Source organism: Vidua chalybeata, chromosome 1, assembly GCF_026979565.1.
Source record: "Vidua chalybeata isolate OUT-0048 chromosome 1, bVidCha1 merged haplotype, whole genome shotgun sequence".
Taxonomy (NCBI): domain Eukaryota; kingdom Metazoa; phylum Chordata; class Aves; order Passeriformes; family Viduidae; genus Vidua; species Vidua chalybeata.
In genome coordinates, this window is record NC_071530.1 from 79203861 (window position 1) to 79225504 (window position 21644).

The 21644-nt window shown below is 40.3% G+C and overlaps 1 protein-coding gene across 1 annotated transcript in view; it reads left to right on the forward strand.

Annotated features, from left to right (window-relative positions):
- The window catches only part of ANKH (ANKH inorganic pyrophosphate transport regulator), a 97052-nt gene extending 85746 nt beyond the window's left edge, over window positions 1-11306 (forward strand). Inside the window, exons 9-12 of the mRNA XM_053944616.1 lie at window positions 6760-6889; window positions 7533-7656; window positions 8237-8336; window positions 10634-11306. Coding sequence (XP_053800591.1) covers window positions 6760-6889; window positions 7533-7656; window positions 8237-8336; window positions 10634-10750 — 471 coding nt within the window. The 3' untranslated portion in view covers window positions 10751-11306. The remainder of the gene's footprint in view (window positions 1-6759; window positions 6890-7532; window positions 7657-8236; window positions 8337-10633) is intronic.
- The last annotated feature ends 10338 nt before the right edge of the window (window positions 11307-21644 follow it).

Here is a 21644-nt window from a genome sequence, read left to right on the forward strand (position 1 = left end):
TTTTATGAAGGCTGACTGCAGCTTTACACCCCCTGCACAGAGCACAAAGTGCACAGAAATCTATACTGACTTGCATGCGCCTGAGGGATCACCATTGTCAGAGAATGTCCTTGTGATTCAAGTCATCAGCATTATCATAAATCAGTTTCAGATGTGACCGCAGTCTGATGTTTACTGCTCACAGATCCAGGGCTTTTGGTTCATGGGACCCTACAATTTTTAAGGCTGGAAAGGCCTCAGAAGTTCATCAGGTCCAACCCTTGTGGAGAGCAGTTGAAGCAGTCTGACTTCTGATGTGAAGTCAGAACAAGTGCCCTGGGGCTTTGGACAGTCTGTTCCTGAAAACTTTATATTTCCCACACAAGAAAAGGACCAATTTCTGACCTCTTCTGAGTTACATGGCACATGAACACACATCATAAGGTATCTCAACAGAGCATCAGACTGCAGCAACCTTGACCCTGAGATTTGCTCAGTTGGCTAGAGCATGGTGCTGATAACAGTAAGGTTGTGGGATCAATCCCTGTGTGGGCCATTCACTGAAGAGTTGGACTTGATAATCCTTGTGGGTCCCTTACAAGTCAGAATATTCTGTGGTCTGTGACTTAACACCTCAGAGTCTCAAACAATTTGGGATGATGAATTTAGGTTGTTTGCTGTGTAGCAAAAATTCTTCAAAACTGCAGGTGTCTGACTGCTGTCTGACAGGAAATACAGGAAAGATAGCACGAGTCTGCAGGCTCATTCTGGCAAGGACCAGGTTATGGTATGCAGCAAGCTTCTGTAGCAAGGCAGTGATGCTGGCCTCTAGTGTTGTATGAAACCCAGTAATTCCTCCACAGATTCCAAAGAACTTTATGATTGTTTATAGAACTGTGCTTCAAAAAAAGGAAAGAAAGCAAAACAGCAACCAACCTAACTGAAAAAAAAATACCTATTAGTCTTTAAAGACAACAAGGTTTTTACATTATTATTTTCATGGTAAATTAGATACAATTTCTCTTCAACAGGCAATAATGCCTTTGTGATAAAACCTAGACTTTATTTCTTGGCCCACAATAAAACACAAAAGCCCTTCTTTGTGTAAATCAACAAGTAGCTGTATTACCTTCCTTCATAAGAACCCTGTTGAATTCTTTCTGTATTTTTCAACTAGCTGAGAGGTGCCTGGTAGCTTCAGGAGGTATCAGGACTTTGTATTCTGTGCCACACCTCTATTCAACACGGAAGCACACCTCAAGGGGAATCTGAAAAGGGGGGTAACTATTAACTTTTCTGCTGTTTCAGTACTATTAAGTAGTTAACAGTTACAAACTGTTGTTATTTTTACTCTTCATAAAAAACAGAAATGCAGTTTCTTTTAACAATAAGAGTTAAGATTAGAGTAAGATTTTGAGTGAAAAGCTCCAGTACTATGTAGTCATTTAGAAAACTAAACTTTCAAGGTCGATGAAGGTATGGATTTGAAATAGCTGTAAAAATCCTATTTAGCACTAAGAAATTAAAGAACTTTTTTTTCCCAACGTCTTACAAAATAGGTTCTTGAACAGAGAAGAGAAATCCAGCATTTGACACGGATGCTAGTTAGAACAAGATACTATCTTGACTTCAAAAATATATCTGTGAAATCAGCTCATCTTGTGCAATACAAGCTCTGAAAGGAGACAGAATGATGGAAGTTCTGTTTGTGTCAGAAAGAGGGAGACCATGGAGACATTTGGTAAATCAGGAGATCCAACCTCATAAGACTCAGGCTACTTTTTGATTTGTGTATTGTGCAGTTCAAAGGGGTAAATCATGTGATTTATATTCCTCTATAGTAGTAAAAGTTCTAAACTTAGCTGATACTATCTCAAAGACCTGAGGTGCAATTCAAAGCTGAGATGTGTAATAATTTTCAAAGTAGGTTTCCTCTAACCTCACTGGGAACCATGTAGCATAAATGGTAATAGGAAATTAACAAGACATGGGTTAAATTAAGCTACAATCCTCAATACATACATAGAACAATATCTTTAGGGTAAAACACTTCACTTAGCCAGCCAGCCATACTTCTGCAAATATATCAGGTTCAAGAAATGATATGAAACATCTGCTGAGAGGTTTTTTGCAGGAGAAAAATTGGAACTGCATTTCATCACAGAATAACCTTTACCATGTTAACTATCTTCCACAATAAAATCTGTTATTCCAGACTCATTCCAGGTTGGCATATGTCTAACCTATTTTTAAAAGCATCCATTTTGGATTCCTTAATTTCTTTCTGAGGAACATAGAGGCATATGATGCTTCTGTCACCTGCCAGTGTTTCTTCTTACTGAAGACTGCACGAAGTCTAGAAAGGTTGTACTGTTGTTCATAGCTCACTGGGATACTATTTTGTGCTTTATATTTATCAATTAATGTCTCAAAAAATAGGCAGTTTTCTACAAGTGCCAAAAAGCAAATCAGTCTGGCACCCTGCAGATTACTATGCACATGACAATAGCCTTTGCTAGCATTATGTATTATAATGCATTATGTAGTGGGTCTCTGAGGTTTAGTAATCCCCGTCAGCAACCAAAATAAATGGAAATAGCTTCCAGGAGATGCAAGGCCTTTGAAAAGACTGTTATTTTTCAAGAACTAGAAGCATTCAGACTCACACATGCAGCCTTTGAAACAAAATCTCATGAACAATCTTTCATCACAATCATTTGTGAAAGTCAAATGCTGTAATTGTACTTAAGAGAATAAAGAGAAATTGAACTGAACAGTAGCAGTTCTGTACTTTCCCTACTGAAAAAAAAAAATATTTGGTGCATTCTCTTAGGCTTGGTGACAGCAGAAGATTTTAATTTTGACTTTCGAATATGCTTAGGCATGGAATTTGTTAGCTGAAGATAGCCAGGTTGCACATAAAGATAGGCACACTTCTTTGAGGAGGTGTCTAAGCCACATACTTTACTTTTAATGCACATATGTATTGAAAAAAAATCACTAATATTAGATAACAGAGCATAACCTGCATGGGATGAAGGTGCACCAGGATTACTGAACTCTCCTGAAGCCATAACTCCCATGCAGACTGGGAAAGGCATCTCTTACACTACACTTGCCCTGCTTTTTATGCCCTTCTCTTTGGCATCTCCCAGTGACCTTTAGCAGGGAGATAGTACTAATCTAGCTGGAGCTTTGATCTGAGATAGTACAGCTGCACTAGTTTCCTTATGGTGCTGTAAGTTGTTGACATATTTAGTAAAGTTTTTTTTCAAATTATATTTGTGTAGAACAATTAAAGGCACAATACCAAAATGCCAAACCCTTCAGATCAATTGAAATTACTAAAACATCTTCAGAAATGCTTACATAACTGGTGTTGATACTATAATTGATAATACATACTACTGTCGTTATGCAGAACTGCTTATTCTCAGTAGCATTCCACTCTGCTGTTTACCTTCATTTCTTCCTGTATTTTTAAAGCACTCATTGCTGGTCAGTTGAAGTTCCAGTTAAATGAGCTAAGTCTTTAACAAAACTATCCTTTAATATCATGCTGCACTCATACCATAAGGTAACAGCAAATCAAATAAGCTCTGTTGCTAGAATTCTGCAAGAAAAATCCTTACTCCCAAAACATTGAAATGCTTTGGCCTCAGCAGAGGCCAACTGCAATTGCAGCCTGAAGCTGCAGTGCCACTCTGCATGCACATTACTTGCCTCTGCAGAAGCTTTCACTGTTTAGTCTTCATCTCTTGATTAGATCAAATGAAGGTATAGCTGTAACCCTAACCAAGCCATTTATTCTATATTTAGCCTTGCAGATGTGCATAGAAATACAAGTAGGGGGAGAAAACAGTGCTAAATCAGGAGAAAGCTAGGAAACATCCTATTGGTAAATCTACTTCCTAAAATCTTTCCTGATTGGAGTCACAGGAAGTTAGCACTGCTTATTCCAGTAAAGCCAGTCTCTAATTGCCTGTGCCACATTTTCCTGGACTACTGTTACCATCTTCTCCAGTATTCTGTCAGGCATTGCCTTTTACCAAGGTAATGACAAACATCCTAAAGACCACTCAGAATCAGAGAAAGCTGACTTCATCCTATTTTCAGAATACACCATCTGTAACAAAATCAGCAGCTGAAATACCTTCCTGCTTTGTATGTTTAGTGTTATTCTTTACCTGAAGTAGAGCTTGGGTTTTTTCCACTTCATTTTGTCTTTGAAATAGTAAAGATGCAAGCACTCTAGGATTTAAATTGCAGAAGGCTTGAATGAAGCAAAGCGTTAATTTATTTTCCTGAGGCTTTGTTCCCACTGGGCATTGACAATATCATCTCATAAGATGATGGAGAGGGCTCTCTTAGCAAAATGAAACTAGTTATCAGTATTGCAACCAAAAAGATGGAAGGATGCTGAGACAAAAATAAAAGGTCCTTCTGCTGCCATGCCTCGCCTCCTCAAACTGCTTATTCTTGAGCTTAGCAGTCTTTACCCACTAGCTGCTGTATAAGTGCCCTTTGAAGCCATTTACCAGCACAACTCTCTGCTGATCAGGGGTGGGGAAGACTGCAGTTTGCAGCAGCTGAGGAGAATGACCACACACCACCACCTGGGTGTGAATCATTCTCCCTGACTGGCAAACTAACCTTACTCCGGTGGGAGCGGGGTGGAGATTGACTCTGTTCTTATTAGGGCCAGAAGAAAACCTTTAGAGAGCAAATTGAGTGCAGTACCTTTGGTCACTCATTGCTTGCCTGTCTAACTGTATTCAATACTTCCAAGTGGCTGTTGAAGAGGGAAAGACTGCTCTGCTTGCCTTTTGCTGGCAGTGGGCAGGCTCTGCTGTTAGCATACACGTATGGAATCTGGCAGCAGCAGCAACTATACTGCTCATTAGGACACTAAATGCCATTGTGCAGTGCAACAGTGTAAAGGTCCTTGCTTTCATGAAAACAGCAAATTATAAATTAAGAGTGGGTATCTTTGTATCTTTATTTATTGGGCTTTGAAGAAAGATTTGACAAAATATTCCCTGTATGACTGCTTTACAGGTCATTTGCAGTGAGTACAAGTGACTGCAGTCTGCCTTAAGGGTGTCTCTAGCAATGAAAGAATTCACTCTGTTGTTGTACAGTTAACTTTTAATAACTGAATTCTCAACCACACAACCCCCTCTGCTCTAGATTGTCCCCTCTGCTTCAGTCATACCCTGTACAAGTAGATTGGCACAAGAAGTGTTGAGTTCTTTTGTCTTCTGCTCTTACCTTCCTCCACTTACTGTTCTCTGTAGAGGTGATAGAGATACACCGCAAGACGGCATGTCAAGTAAAATATGGAATTGTAACAAAAAAATAGTAGTTCCTACCCTAAGAAGTGGGGAAGAAAACTGAAGATGGACCTTTATGCAGGAATGTGAAATGTTTTGTTCACCACACAGAGGGTCAGAACACAGGACCTCCCACAGGCCACTCAGTGACAGGCCTTGGGAAGCTTCTGCAGTCTGGGTGCTTGGAGGCTAAACAGAAAGGACAATTTCTGACACCCTACCAAAGAATGAGAATGAAATCCCAGCTGTCTTAGATGTGGTAGGACTTTAGAGACTAGTTTGAAAAGTCATCTGAACATGTAGGGGTGTGACAAGTGGATTAAAAGAAAAGAGCTAGCTGCTATGATACTAGGTGGTAGGCTAAATTATAACAGAATGTTTATAGAGTTTTACAGACTCTGTTGTACAGCCAGCATACCTAATTTACAGGATACAAGAGGTACTCTCTGGTACTCCTCAAAGGAGGAGTGCCAGAGCATTTAAGGTCCCCAGTTTTTCACCAGTCAGCTCACTTCCTTAATAGTCACTTTACAATAAATAACAATATAACAATAACAAGAATAATTGTTACAAGAATATTGTTGCAAGAATAACAATAAGAAGTAAATTTTAAAATCACAAAATCAAATAAAATAACAAAGTCATTATACCTGAAGGTACGCTTCCTTACAGGGAAAGTCCTGTAAGGACTGTCAGTACTGTTCTTCACTGAGTGCTTTGAACTGAAGCCAGACCTGCAGCTGCCAACAGCCCCTTCAGCTCAGATGGAAGCCTCAGGACTGACCAAAAAATTAAACAGCATGTATTACCACTACACCAATTGCCATGGGTTTTTCATGGAAATCTTCCTTTCCTGTATGGACTAAATAGCACACATTTTAATGAAAATAACAAGACTTAGTGGATTTGTAGCCTGAGAGCACCATGCCTGCAAGACTGAGCTGAACACCTTTGCCTTGCTATCAGGCTAATTGCAAACCAACAGTATTCTATTCAGCAGCAAATTTAAGCCCCTAGTCTTAGATTCAGGTCAGATCTCTGGGTCTTGGAGGACTTCAAATCTTTAGTTACTAAAAAATTTGATAATCTGTTTAGGCGTACAAGTGTTTTAACCAGATCAAGTGCTGTAAAAATCTGTGGTTTTATGTTTGAATAACAATAGACCATTCAAGTACAACCACTTGTAGAAACCATAAAAATTCTTTCTCTATGCATCACACTTGGTATGTGAGGAAAATTAAGAGTAGGAATTCCTTCTGAAGTTAAGGTATCTCTCTTATGTACACGTGTATTTGAATTCAAACTAAATATAAATATATAGTATGTGTATTTACCATTAGTATAGTTATCTGCTCATAAGCAAACAAATATTTTAGTCCAGGAGGGCCTACCTTTTCTTGTGCTTCCCTTCTGAAAGATAAAGATTTTTTAATTTTTTTCTTTCTAGCTCTGTTTTGTGATGTTTTGGACACCAAACGTGTCAGAGAAGATTTTAGTTGACATAATTGGAGTAGACTTCGCTTTCGCAGAGCTGTGTGTTGTTCCTTTGCGGATCTTCTCCTTTTTTCCACTTCCAGGTAAAAAAATAAAAGGAAAATAAAAGTTCTGTAACCTCGGTGGCTCCTTTGGAGCATAAGTATTATATAATAAAAGTTAATACTTCTATCAGAGAGAAAGACAAGCTGGACAGCAATAATCAAAATGTTTCAGATTTCTAGCTCTGTAATTAAATGCAACATCTTTTAGTGTTTTCTGCTTATATGACAAGACAGTTTCATAATAAAGGTAAACGGCAAATTCAATAATAAGTACATGTAGATACCCTTTTTGTGCCTGTTACACCATGTGCCACACAGGAGCCAGATGGAAAATTTTCCTTGGTAGAACTTCTCTTTAAGGAAGGGGATAGTTTGGGAGTTTTTTAATGAAGAAAACAGAATGGACTGACTAATAAATTGGTTTTAAGAGAACAGTTCTTAGGAACAAATGCTGTCCATAACTGATTTTTTTTTTTTGGTTCTTCATTTTCCCAAATCAGTATATTAGAGCAATTTGAACATAAGATCTACTTCCTTTCTAGTAGGGTGCAAAGTTACCAGCAGTAAGTTTTGCAGTGGTTGTTTCTGAGCAGTGCTCTCTGCATGGAAAAGCTGCATATGAGATGACTGACTTTATTTTTTTTACAATTCTTGCCTCTTTTTCTCCCCTGTTTATGAACAGTGACTGTCAGAGCACACTTGACTGGTTGGCTGATGACTCTGAAGAAGACATTTGTGTTGGCACCCAGCTCAGTGCTGCGGATTATCGTTCTCATCACCAGTCTCATCGTGCTGCCTTACTTAGGGTAAATCATTATTCCTCGCAGAACCCCTGGATTTGCTTTCCTCTTCATTCCTCTTCCCTGTCACTTGACAGCTGAATTTGCATACCTCGGAACATTTTCTCCAAATATTAACCATGATACAAAGCCTAAATAGTGTCACTATCTGGAAAAGAAACATTTACAAGTGTGACTGCTCTAGACAGGCACAATAGTGATGTCCCTTTGGAAAAAATACACAAATGTCAAAGAGGCAAAAACGTGTCCTAAGGGGAATTTATTTCCATGTTATTAAACTCACTGTTAAGAAAGCTAATGGAATAATGTCTTGTTTATAAGTTTAATGATCTATTCTACAGTACTCTGTACAAGACTTTAAATTCTTAGTCCATAATTTGATTCAGTGTGCTTCTTTTACTAAACAGTGTAGCCATTAAAAACAAACAAGTCCTTTAAAATACCAGTTATTCTCTTAATCAGTGTATTGCATCTTTGAAGAAAATATTTCTATCATCAGATTGGTTATATGTGCCAGTGAAAATGTAATTATGAATCATGCATTCTCCCACAACAATGACTGCTTTTCTTTCTATGCCTCCAACAGAGTTCATGGAGCCACTCTTGGAGTAGGATCCCTTCTCGCTGGTTTTGTAGGAGAATCCACCATGGTTGCCATAGCAGCCTGTTACGTCTATAGGAAACAGGTAAGAATTAGTCTCTGTGGGATCTGATGAAAGCAGGTGATGAATGTAGTGGATTTTAGTTCAGATTAAGTTATACTTCAGCAACGTAACTCCCCAGAATCCTCACTTTGGTTTGCTTCCCTGTCAAATCTCAGGAGTGTGCAGCTTGGAAAGTCTTTGGGTTGAAATAAAACCAAAGGGTGCCCTCCAGCTGTTAATGGACATCTAGGCCATGGGACATGCTGGTCTGCAGTCAGAGAGTCTCTTGCTCCTCAAAAACACACGTGTATCATGGATATCCTGTAACTTCCTTACCACCAGAAGTTTTGCACTGTATATTTGCTACTGCAGTACAACTTAGCATCTTTATGTAGGCATAGGAACTACTCATCCAAGCTTACAATATGTGTATCTATATGAATATAGAATCATAGGATCACAGAAAGATAGAATGGTTTGGGTTGGAAGACACCTTAAAGAAACCTTAGAGTTCCAAGTTCTTTCCCATGGAAGGTGTTATGTAGTGTTACATAGTGTATACATTTAAATCTGTATGTATACACTATGTAGTACATATATCTCTGTATATATAGTTTTATTTCTTTATAAAACCAGCTCTGCTGGAAATTGACAGGAAGTACAGGTGCTTATGGTTTTTTGCTGTCCAGAGGAGTGGCTTAAAACAAGACATACTCTTGCAAGAGTTGACAGTAAGAGCTTATAAATAATTAAACAGGTGATTTTTTACATACTTTTAACACTACAATCCTGCATGCGTGGAGTAGTGGTGAAACATGGATTTTGAAGAAGATTCCACTAAATTAGGTCAAACACAGGATAAATATTGACTAGGTGACTGGGTACATTGCAGTACCTGCATATTGTTCCCTTTCAGTTATGTGTTCAATGCACCATGTAGGGCACTAGGTCCAGCTCCAAGCAGAACCAGCAAGGTGTGTACATCATTCTGTAGTACAGAAGGACTCTGTAGATGGGAATAGAAAATATAATCTATGCAGTGACTTTGTTTTTAATTAGACTTCTTACAAAGTGCCAAGTGGAAATACCCACCAATTCTATTTTTGAAAAAAAAAAAAAAAAAACAACAAAAAAAACCAACAAACTACAGAAGATGGAATATCTAAAAGCCTTATATTGGAGCAACCTAAAATCAGTTTTGATATGTGTTGACAGTGCAGGCCATGGCAAGAGATCAAAGTGTACAAAGTTCATAAGACAACAGAAGAATCATAATGTCTGTCATGATTAATTTGTCATGTTTGCCTTGAGAACCAAAGAGTAAAACTTTAAGACACTGAAATGGCTTATCTTGACCTTTGGTTTCACAACATTCTCATTGCTAGTTTGTTACCATAGTAGCTCACAGAGTCTTTCTGGCCAGGGACATTGTGCTTAATTTTTCTCAGTGGTGAGTGCAGGTAGTAGGAGTAATAACTAATTTATCCTTTATTCAGTGTGACAGTGGCAGAGCCAACCAGTAGCTCTATTACACCAGCTTATTCTGACCTGCAGTTGGAGAGATGCAGATCAAATATTGTATCTCTGAAATTTTGGAACTCCGATACACCCATCTCAGCTGAATCAATAATACCTTTTGTCAGCTGTACAATTGTTTTCAGTAAGACTAGTCAGCCTGCTGAGAAATGGGTAATAAGGAACAGATGCTTCAACTTGTTTTTTAGGGGGCTGAACTCTTCTTAGCTTTACTAATCCAGGACATCCTGGATGAATCATCAGACTCTTGAATGACCTCCCGCTCCTGCTGGCCAAAAATACTCTAATATTACTTTGCTTTGGTGAGGCAAGAGATCACAGTGGATCAGCAACACTAAGAAAAGCCAGAATGCTCACATCTTGTAAAATTCCTGAAGTTTGACATTTGAGAAATTAGGTTGCCACCTCGCCTCCCTCCCTAGAAAAGTTTTTCTTCTCTCACTTTTTGGTTTCCTTCCTTTTTGAAAATAAAAAGTCTGTGATGTAAAAGATTCCAGATTTCCAGATGCTCTCTTCTCTCCAGTCTTGCTGAAACCTGTTTTGGATGTTGCTTAGCATAAGAAATGCCTGACTGCATTTACGTTAGAAAGGAGAAAGCTGAGCCCCAGAAAGGCTATGGAAATTTTCTAAGTTAAGCCTAGTCCTTAGTGGCAAGCCACAAATATGACACAAATATTCTAGTTTTTAATAACATACTCTAAACAAACCATATTGTCACTTCACTTCTCCCAGTGTCCAAAGTTGATGGGAGTGTGTTCATGCACAACTTACTGATAGGTTTCTGGATGCTTGTTTCAATCTAGAAAAAGAAGAGGAATGAGAATGAGACAGCTGCAGAAGGCGAAGACTCTGCAATGACCGACATGCCTCACACAGAGGAAATGACAGACATCGTAGAAATGAGAGAAGAGAATGAATAATAAATGGGATGCAATTGTTCTCTGCAGGGACGATTGGAGTGACGCTTCAGCATCTTGTCGTCTCTCATACTTTTTTGTTTGTTCGTTTTTATTTTTGTAATAAAGAGGCCTTGATTTAAAAGGTTTCAGATAAATTCTCTAGCATACTGAGTATGCTCTCACTGATGAGGGACCTAAAAAGAGGTCTTTGCTTTTTTTTTTTTTTTCCCCAACTGAATTTTTTTTTCTCACTCCATGCAAGCGTAAAAGATACAATTGCATCACTGTAGAGTCTTCCTTACTTATGCATCCACCTTCTCTGGACAATCTGCATTTGTCAACCAAAGCCCTGCTCCTGTGCGCCTGTGTGTGTGCGGACCTGCGCTCGCACGCTCGCACACGCACACCGCCACGTGCCACTGGCTCAGTGCTACTGCCATAACCCCACTCCCTGCCCTCTCTCCTTTTCCTTCCTTTTCTTTATGAGAAATGGAAAAGAAGTTTGGAATACAGAGCTTTATTTTACTTGCTTGAAAATGACTTTGCTACATAAACTAATATACTATGGTGAACTATATCTTTTTGTTTGGCCTCATCACCAGAGCTTATACTGCACAGGGTACAAGACAGGGAGGAACGTGGGAGTTTCCCCATAAAAAGTGGAGAAAAGCAGGTTCCTCTCTCATGTTGAAAGTGTGTGGATGTGTATATACACACACAGATACATGAACAGAGACATACATATATATATATTTATATATATATACATATGATAAATAAAATACACACAGGACAAGAACTCTGTTTAGCTTTTATTCCATCAGAAAGATAGTAATCTTTTGAAAAATATAAACATTTAATTCAGAATTTTCTTGAATCATTAATTCCCACCTTACGTATAATTTTCTTTAGGAAAAAAAGTCATGCATTTTCCTCTTGTGAAGAGGGTGATGGCATCTGATAGACTTTGACTGTATTTGAATAAAACAAAAATAAATATTGATAAGCTTTACCAAAGTTCTTGTCCACTGACCTAACTTTAATTTTTAAAGGTTGATTTGTTCTCTATAATTATTTCTGGTGCCTCTATATTAAAAAAGAATAAGATCAGATAACGTATGCAGGATACCATGCTAGATAACATTACTACACATAGTTCCATGAAATTTTTTATATAGAGATGTACCCATACTCACACGTGTGTGCATGTGTATATATACTTATATACACACACACACACACAAATGTATGTTTTGCTATGATGTATTTACCTATGCAGTAGATCAAAATCCATGTGGTGAAGCTCAAGTACTGATGGTCCCCCAAGCTGAAAGTTAGGGATTTTGATGATCTGTCGGCTCTCAAGGCAGCGTTGTGTGGGAGCCAGGAGCCATTCACATCAGCCATGCAGAGCTGTGCTTGTGGCTGGAGTGCACCTTAAATAACAGCGTGAGGTCGGGTGGGAGACTCAGGTTGGGTGGAAATGAAGGCTGTCTAAGAGGTGAGGGAAGCAGGGAGGGTTTGGGTGTCACCGATGCTGCTGTGGCAGCAGTTTGTGTTTCTGTGCTCTTCTGTGTTTGGCTGCAGGGCAGCGCTTGTTACCGGTCTATAGTAGCTTGGGTCCTTTCAGATTTAATCATGTCAGAGTCTGGAAACCATTATCCTCCATCCTATCTATATCCATAAATCAGTTAATTTAAACTTTATTTAGTAAAAGTATATTTTTCTAAGTTGTGGAAATTATTATTTAATTGTGGACAAATTCTGTTTCTAGATCTATTTGCCAGGTAGTCCCAGCAGTCAGAGAACTGATCAAAACTAAACATTACTTTAAATGTTTTATCAGTATATGTGTATGTAGACATACACATGTGTATAAATATATATATATTGTATATTATGTACATTTATTTTAAACTACGTTTCCTATTTTTCCAAGTTCAGCTAAAAATGTCTCTACAAAACTACTGAGTTGACTAGTAACCAGTTATGGCCATCATGAAAGGCATTGTATCAATGAACTTTACATTTTAGTGGAAAGATTTGTACCAATTTGTTACATATGCAAATACAATAAGAAAAAGATGTAGAAATTACTGTGTTAACTGACAGATTTGCTAAATCAGTTTACGGTTAATGAGCAGTGGTGCTAGGAGGGTAAGTCTAAAACCAGTAACCATGTTAGCTGTGTCACCACAGGGTAAATACTTTTTGACAGTAGATTAAAATAAATTCTTTTTCAAAAACCCTCAGACAAATTAATGTGTGCAGGATGTAAACTGTACACATTCATGAATACAGGTTCTCAAAGAGTCATGTATATAAGGTGTATATAGACAGTTACAGATCACAGTGGCCATTGGAGGTCTCCTCTATTCATGTAGTTTTGGTTTCTCCAGTACATTTGTCTCCAAGTCCACAAGATGCAGTTTTTCAGGAACTGTAGAGATGAAGCAGGAAAATATTTTTGTGTAATGTGTCTATTTCTTTTGGTACATGACTGAAATTCAAACAGCAGTACTTTTTAAGAATTTTGAGCCTTACCAGTGTAGGTTTCAATGTAATCACTGCACCAAAAAGTAAAAATCTGAAAACAAAGGATAACACTGAGGCATGTACTTTAGATAAAAGATAAACAAATAGTTAAAAAATTAATTATTGGTCATACAGAGCTAAACTTATGGCACTGTAAAAGATAAATTTTCAGTTGTGTGTGTAATACTTACTAGGCCTTTACTTTGCAAGATACTGAATGAGCATAGGAGTGGTGGGATTTGGGCAAGAATTGAAGCAGTCACATAAGGACACATGCATTGCATCTCATTCTGCTTCCTGCAGGTCATGTATTTCTTTGCATTTCTCTGCTGGATTAACAAAATGTGATGATATTTCTGCAGGCAGTGGGTCCCAGCCGGCCCCTCGTGCTGGACCAGGTACTTGCTGGTGGACAGGCAGGGTGCTCAGCGAGGAGGGAGCTCTCCCTCTGTCCCTTGCAGACACAGGGCCTGCTTCTGGGAATGTTGGCAGCAGCTTCAGCAACCTGCTGAAACCTTGCTGCTGCCTGTTAGTGGCAAGTTGAGTTGGGCTGGTGAAGCAGCCAGTGTGATGGGCTACAGTTTGGGAGTGGGCAGACATCCTCTGTGGCCAAAGCCCCAATCAGAGCATCACTGAGAGTGTGTCTATCAGGTAGATGCTGGCATATGCCCTGTCCTACACGTCTTCCTATCCAAGAGTACTTTCTTGAGTTCTAGTACAATGCCGTGTCTCTCTTGTGCTGTTGCTTATGAAATTGTTATCTATCTCTGTGGTAATTATTTTGCAATAGAAACCCATCCTGTTTCTGTGTCAGAGAGCTGGAGCACTGTCATCTCAGTGAATTCATGTGGAGACTTGGCCTTTCCAGACTGAATTACACAATCGAAGTTACAATAAAAAGAGAAAAAAAGTTGAACTGCATCTTACATCTTGTATTGCAGAGCAGCTCACACAGAGGGAAATAAGAGCAGAACGCCAATAAGCTGTGGATTAATGTTCCTCGGCTTTTAATAAGTACATAAAGTTGTGTTAATGTGTCTCGAGCTTTCCTTTTTCAGAATTAAAGAAAACATTGCAGGTTTTTTTCCCCTCACTGCCCTAAGCAGGCTCTCACATTCACCAAGCGTCACAGGACTTGATGGGCAAAGCTCCGCATCTCTCAGCCAGCGCCTGAAGCCATTTGGGTGCAGCAGCGGGTTCCCAGGCGTGGGGCAGTCCCGCCCTGTATCCCCCCTGGCACAGCCGTTCCAGACAGGAGGGCTTAGATCCCTGCTTTTTAGATAGAGCCGCCCTAAGTGAGAGGATTGGGTAAGTAACAGAGAAGTCTTTTTGTTTTCTACTCATTTTGCTGCTAAATATTTCCTTTGAGCAGGAGATTTATATCTGCCTCTTGCTCGGTGTTTCACCGAATCTGCAGCCAGAGAGAAGCAGCCCCAGACGGAGGGTTGGCCGATGAGTGCAGCTGATTCAGGGCAGGCCACGGCCCACGAACAGAAACCTTTTGAAGGCAGGAGAGCCTTCTTTTATGGGATGGCGCCGCGTGCTTACAAAGAAGGCAGAAAGGATGCTTTCAGGCCCGGGCAGCCAGCGGCGTCGGGCATGGTTTTGTGTTGGGCCGCAAGGTGGCAAGGGGAACGGAGCATCCTGCAGCTTGGGCATCCCAGCTCCCCTGCTGGTCAAGTGCAGGACAGCGTAGGGCATGGCCAGGCGGCAGGATGGGCTCCGCTTCCCACCGAGGGCTCGTACTTGTGGCGTGGCTGGCAGAGGCTCGGGTGCAGCTGGGTGTTTCCTGGGGATAGTGGCAGTAACCCTTGGAAAGCCATGCACACGTGTATGGGTGTGTATTGTGCAGGCAAGTTTGTTACGACCTTTGAAAAGTTCCTTGTAACAAGGGTTCAAGTCTAAACATGATCTCAATGTGGGACTAATACTAATCCATTTTTTAAAATTGCAATTTAAGCAAAAGAATAAATGAAACAACAGACTTTACACCATTAAGCTAAAACATGATTTAAATGAGTGAGCTGAAATGAGAGAGAAAGAGGACACGTTGAAAATCTTATAGATCTTGTATATCCCTCCTGAGACAGCAGCATGGTGTGGAGATGAGGGAATCAAAGGGCAGAAAACATCATTTCCCTTTCAGCTGCCCTGGAGAGGGACTGAGGATGAGGAGCAGTGTGTCCATGTATCATCACTTCTGAGTATGTTGGTTTCCCAGTAGAGGAGCCTTCAGAGACAGGAGTGTGAAACATCTCCGAAGATGATTCAAACAGAAATAAACCAGCATGCAGGTTTTGTAATGTGCAGTAAGGAGGCACTACATGTCTTCCAGTTTCTGAGTAACTGACAGGGCTGCATTGGGGAAATGTCACTTAAGTATTAATTAAACATGACAAAATTATCACAATTTTGGTAGCAAATTGGCATGTCCCAAATACCAGCTTAATCATAAGATGTTAGGATTCCCTTCCCCCGTTCATGTTTGGCTTTCTACTAGAGTACAGCAAACCATCTACTTTGAAGGGAGTAAGGTCCTGTGGAGGGGTTGCAGTGCAAAACAGGCTGTGGGGGCTTGTGGTAGAGTCCCAGGTAGGAAGAGGGGCTCTGAATTTGTTCTGTGCCCTGCAATACACTGTATAGCAGCCTGGCAGCATCGTGAAACAAGGCAGAATCGCCAGCTTAGCAGCAAACTGTGTCCAAGCATGGTCACAAGCTGCAGCAGCCCTGCAGAGCAGCGGGAAGGCATGGGATGCAGCGTAGCCCTGGCTCCAAGCTCAGGCTCGGGCAGCTTGTGTGGATTTGCTTTGGAGAGCCAAGTTCAATTGTCAGTGCATAGATGCAATCCTCAGCAAAACCACTGCCAGACCTCTCAGTAATTGGCATCTTCTGAACAAAAAGGCCAAAGACAAAGTACGGGGGCAGAGGGATCGAGCTTTAGGCTGGGCTTGGAGCACAGGCTTGCACAGAAGGGCATTTTGGCTGCAGCTCCTGCAAATTAATTGTAGGATTAGAGAATGAGCTTCAGTCTCAGCATTTCATAACCATGACATCCAATCCATCTGAGTAAAACAGAAGGATGGCAGTATAATTCTAGATGCTCTTTTGTCTGTAATCCCAAGGGGAAACTTTAGTTTTACCAAACCTTGTCACTGCTCAAAACAATTTATTTGTTTTACCTCACTATTTTCTGTCATTCCGAGTTCAGTGTCTTCAGATATTTCCTCATTTTCTTCTGAAGGTTCCTGCTAGGCTTATTTTGTCTGTTGGCATTTTGAAAAGGAAAATGTAATCGTCATGCTGACTGAATGTCAACTAATGCTGTGATTAAAAAGTAGCTTACAACAAAACTCTTCTTTGATGGACTGTTTTTTACTTCACATTTGCTAAACTGAAAAGGAGAGTCAAGAAGCAGAAGGAATTGGGGGGAGTCGTTATCTAAAATCAAGAATTAAATGAGTTAATTCAAGTTAATTTCTTAGCTCCAGCCACTTTGTGACTTTCTAGTGAAAACCTTCACCCAGACTTTTCCAGCAAAGTTAGCAGTGCATCCCCAGAGCAGCACAGAATAGTTTGAGGCATGCAGGCTTTGTATATTTCACAACTGAATGTATAATGAGTTGAAAAGTCTGATTAACAGGGGTAATCCATTAAATTTAAAATTCATCTGGACATGAGCAGCCTGGTCCTGTATCAAAGGTCGCCCTTCTTTGAATGGAGGGGGTCTTAGAAAGAAAACTGCCTGCAATCCCCTTACAACCTAAATTGTTCTCTGATTCAACCAGGAACCTAGAGAGGTCCCTTCATCTTAAAGGACTTAAGATTGCTTGCCTTTTTTTAGGCTTTTAGTTCAGGATTGAGAGACAGTGCCTAATAGGGGCCTACAATGTAGAGATATGAGCAAAAATGTTGAGCTGCACAGATTCTTTTACCGATGACAAAACGTTGGTATTGCAGAGCCAGCTTTACAGTACCCTCCCACCCTCTGGGAGCCCACAGTGAGAGCAAAGCAAAAATAAGCTATTGTATCTGCTGATAAAGTATTTGAGTACTGTACTGCATTTCTCCCATTAACTCTCTAAGAGAAACTGCCCAGAAACAGCAAGCAATTGCACTTACTACCTGCTCCTCCCACCTCTCTTCATGTGCATCATTCAGCATTTAAAAAAAGCTACCCTTTCTCATAACTTCCCTTTGTAATCAAGGTAATGCAAAGTAAATACTTACATTTATGTAATAGAATGGCTTGGCCTATCTGTAAATGAGAGCATAGAAATTCCCTCTTAGGAATGGATGTAAAAATTGGAACAGCAGCTTTATCCATAATACATTAAAAAACCCACAACAGAAATGCAAAGAAAAAAAATTGCAGAACTGAAAAATAAATTAATTTTATTAACTTTTAAGGAGACTACTGCCTGGGTGACAAGTAAGGTGTATGTACACATGCAGAAAAAAGCAGAGCCTGGAACTAACTTTCATTGCTCTCCAAAGCAAATATAACTCTGCTTTTGTGCCTATTATGATGAACAAAAAATCCCTTCTAAGCTATAATGAAACAATTGGAAGGCTACAGGCAATAAATTAACTGGTTACTTAGATAAACTGATTTTATCCACCAAGTTTGCAAGAACCACAAAACTGCGAAAGGAAAATCTCGAAAAAAGTTAAAGGTACCTATTTTTGTAGATGACATTTCCTTGCTTATTACCATCAGCAAGTTTTTCACTTGGTTTAATAAAATTATTTGCAATATCTTTGTATATTTTTAAAAAGCAAATGCACAGGATGCAAGGCTTAACCTGTGTTTCAAATGGCAGAAACAGCCCCTGCTATCATGGAGGCAATCAAGCCCAATTCATGTCAGGTTTTGATCTTTAGAACATTGCTCTGTCTGCTCCCTTATTTTAGATAATTTAGGTTATTTTGTGCTGTTACTGCCTCTGCATTAGTTTTGTGAAGCCAAACACCTATGGAGGGTTTGTGATAAGAGACTTCAAGTTGGGATTGAAGGTAGTGTCAAAGCCCCCTGCGCTGCTTGTGCTGTTTGACAGGGCATTCTACCACCACAGGCCACAGAAATTCTAAGTGGACTTGACTGTCTCTGGTGGAATAGCTGAAATGCATTTCATGGGGTTTGGGCAGCACATCTTAGCAGCAGTCCCTTTGAGAAAGACTTGTTTCCCCTACATGGGAAAGAAAGCTTCTGAAGTGCCTGGGGAGGAGCACGTGTGAGTGCAGAGGACTGAGTGTGTGTATGCAGACAGAGAGGGACAGATGGCTGCAAATGAATGAGCTGAAGTGTCTTTTGAAAGCACCCTGCGCTGTGTTACCCTGCAAGGACCTTACTGGTGGGCAAAGAGAGCAATAAGCCCTTCATTTTTCATCTTTAGTGAAGGCTTCTCTGGCATTTAAAGGTTACTGGACATCTTAGTAGATCCTAGTTACTAGAGGAATACAAACTTTGTAGTGCTAAGGAGCACAACAGAGAGCAAACTTTGCTGCGCCTTTTGCAGTGGAGAAGCCAGTGTCACACAGCCTGCTCTCTCCATCTTTGCACACTTGAGCAGGGCCAGCCACAAGGTCAGTCTAGAAGGGAAACTACAAACGTTGAGCAAAACCTAAAGTACAGAGCAGCAGCCAAGAACTGTTTTGTCTTCACAGCAGGAAAGCATCATGGAGAAGAACCAAACGGTGTAGTGGTAACTCCCAGGAAGTCTCAGCTCGGATGCAGTTTCTGAACAAAGATAGCTTTGGCCACATCATGCAAGGTCAGACTGCACCATTTGTAACATGATACTACAAGCACAGAGGGTTGTCCAGTCTCAGAGGGATGCTATAAGGATAACATTCACTAATGCTGGTGAAAGATGCTTGGATACTACAGGGAACAGTGTCACAGAAATGCCTAAAAATACTGAATTCATATTTCCTTGTTCTAATTGTGCCTTTGGGTTCTCTAAAATTGACTTGTTTTTAGTTTTACAGAAATACCTTTATAATTGAGAGTGAGAAGTAGTGTCTGGAAACAGCATCCTAAAATAAAGGCAAAACAAAATCTGAAGACTCTTGCTCAGGAAAGAGGGGAAAGGAAGTTTGGGAGCCTCATGTTTTCCCAGCCTGGCCCTCTGGCCATGGATTATTCTGCAGGACAACATCTTGTTCTGTTCTCAGCAGGCTAACGGTGCTGAAAGAGGCAAAAGCAGTAGCTAGCCACACTTTGCCAAAGCTGCCCTGAGATTAAGTTAAATCAACACACTTCTGTAGAGAAAAGGCCCCATTTTTCAGTTTGTTCCTATAATTTGAAGGTAAATCTGAGCACTAGGCAAATGCATGTTTCACCTGAGAGGTATCAGTGGGTTTTCATTTCTTTCAGAATATCTTTCAGCATCAACATCAGATTCTTTCTTAGGACAAAGCTGTCTTTATGCAAAGCAGTGTGCCTAATAGCCATCCTCGACTACTTAAACAAGTCAATTTTGCAAGGACTGTAGATATCAAGCCAGAGCACTGTTTGGAACTACAGTACAGGGATCCTAGATTTTAAATGAAATGTTACCTCATGCATCATTTTCTGTCACTCTTGTAGAATTCCAGTTAGTTTTTCTCAAAATAAATGTTGCTTTCTGTAATTTGTACACTTGCTAAAGCTGCTGGTATGTTTTTTTTAATGACTGTTCTGCTTTGCTTTAAACATGTGGGTTTTCTTTAAACAAAAATGAAGGTTAAAACTTTGTACATTTTTAAAATGACTGCTAAGGTCAGAAGTATAAAAATATATGATGCATTAAAATTGAGTGCTGTATATGTATTTAACATAGATGTACCTTTTTGCATTGTTAAAAAGAATAATCCATGCTTTCTTTGAGGGGGATCTGTGCTCCAATATTGTCCAATAGCTTTCATATTCTAATTACTTTAATTAAAGTTCTAACAGTTTGCATATGATTAATGATTCTGATTTCTTCTGTTTTATTAAATCTGATAATCTGACAAGGTCTAAAATGCTCTTCTCATTTGGAACAAGCAAAATATACCTCCTGGTGAGAAATTAATCCAACACTCAAATTGTTTTTGAATTACGAGCATGATGCTGCCAACTGCAAGGTCTTAACTTGAAGTTAATGAAATGTAAAGGTATCCATAAAATGATGCAAGGAAAGCTCTTTATTTCTACAAAGCTTCCAAGTGTTGTTGATATGGAAATACGATGGTCAGAATACTTTTTCCATACCAAATGAAATACTTTTATCATTCCTGTTAAACAGACGCTTAGTATTTAAAGGGAGAGCATTATTCTCATCAGGCCGAGGCAAACTTAAGTGTCAGGAGAAGATTCATCTATCTGGCAGGTCACCAAAGCTGTTCTTATGAAGCTGCAAAAGCATTCTTAAATTTTGATCACATTCCTTCAGTATTCCCAAATGACCAAATGTGAGCCACTCTGAGCCAGTGAGAAGACTGGCTTTTAGTGTTTTGACACTTGAGCAGCCATTGGTTTTAAAATGGTCTTGGAGAAGTACCATGGTAAGACTTTGTCCATGACCCCTTGGGATCCTGGTGCCTCAGCTCTCCTTACACTGGCCCACAGCAGAGATCCAGCCTTAAGAGTCTCCTGCACCTTGTCAGCCCCTCAGTTCCTGCCTATTTCTTCTTGTCTCCTCTCTTTGGGGCTCCATGACCACCCTCTCATGCCCCTGGCATCTGTGAAGGGCTGGGAACTATAGCTCTGTTTCTCCTGGACCTTGGTGCAGGGCTATGCAGGGGACATTCAGAGAACCCTGAACTGGCTCTCGCCCTGTCCAGCTCCCCCATCTCACTCTCCAGCCATGGCTACAGAGAGGATTGGCTTCTGTCTAGTCACGTTCCTGTCTGAGACCAGGAGGGCTGAGCAGAGCAGAGAACACAATCAGGGTATCTACACCAGCAAATGATCTGTCTCTGCCCCACTCCCAGGCGCGGGCTCGCTGGCTGCTGGCACCTGCTGGCATGGCTGTCCCATGCACAGAGTGGTCCCTGACCTTCCCAAGGTCTCCTTTCCCAGAGCACTGCCCTTGCACGAGGCCATGCTAAAAAACAATAGGCAAAGAAAAGGGAGTTTGGATAGGGCTCAGCAAAAGCTACTGCCCTTGTGCCACTCATGAGGCCAGACCAAGAGACCCAACCTCCCATGGCTCGGAAGGCCAGAGCCTGTTCGGAAATAGCTTTGAGAACTGCTGCCACACTGCTTCGTTTTGAGCAAACTGAGCAAGGCCAAACAGCGCAGACAGAGTCACATGGTGGCCAGTTAGACATTTCTCAAACTAAGCTTTTTCTTTCAGGGACTTTGTAGGCTTTATTTCATTTTCCTAAGAAAGTAAGGGCCTGATCTGAAGCAGGG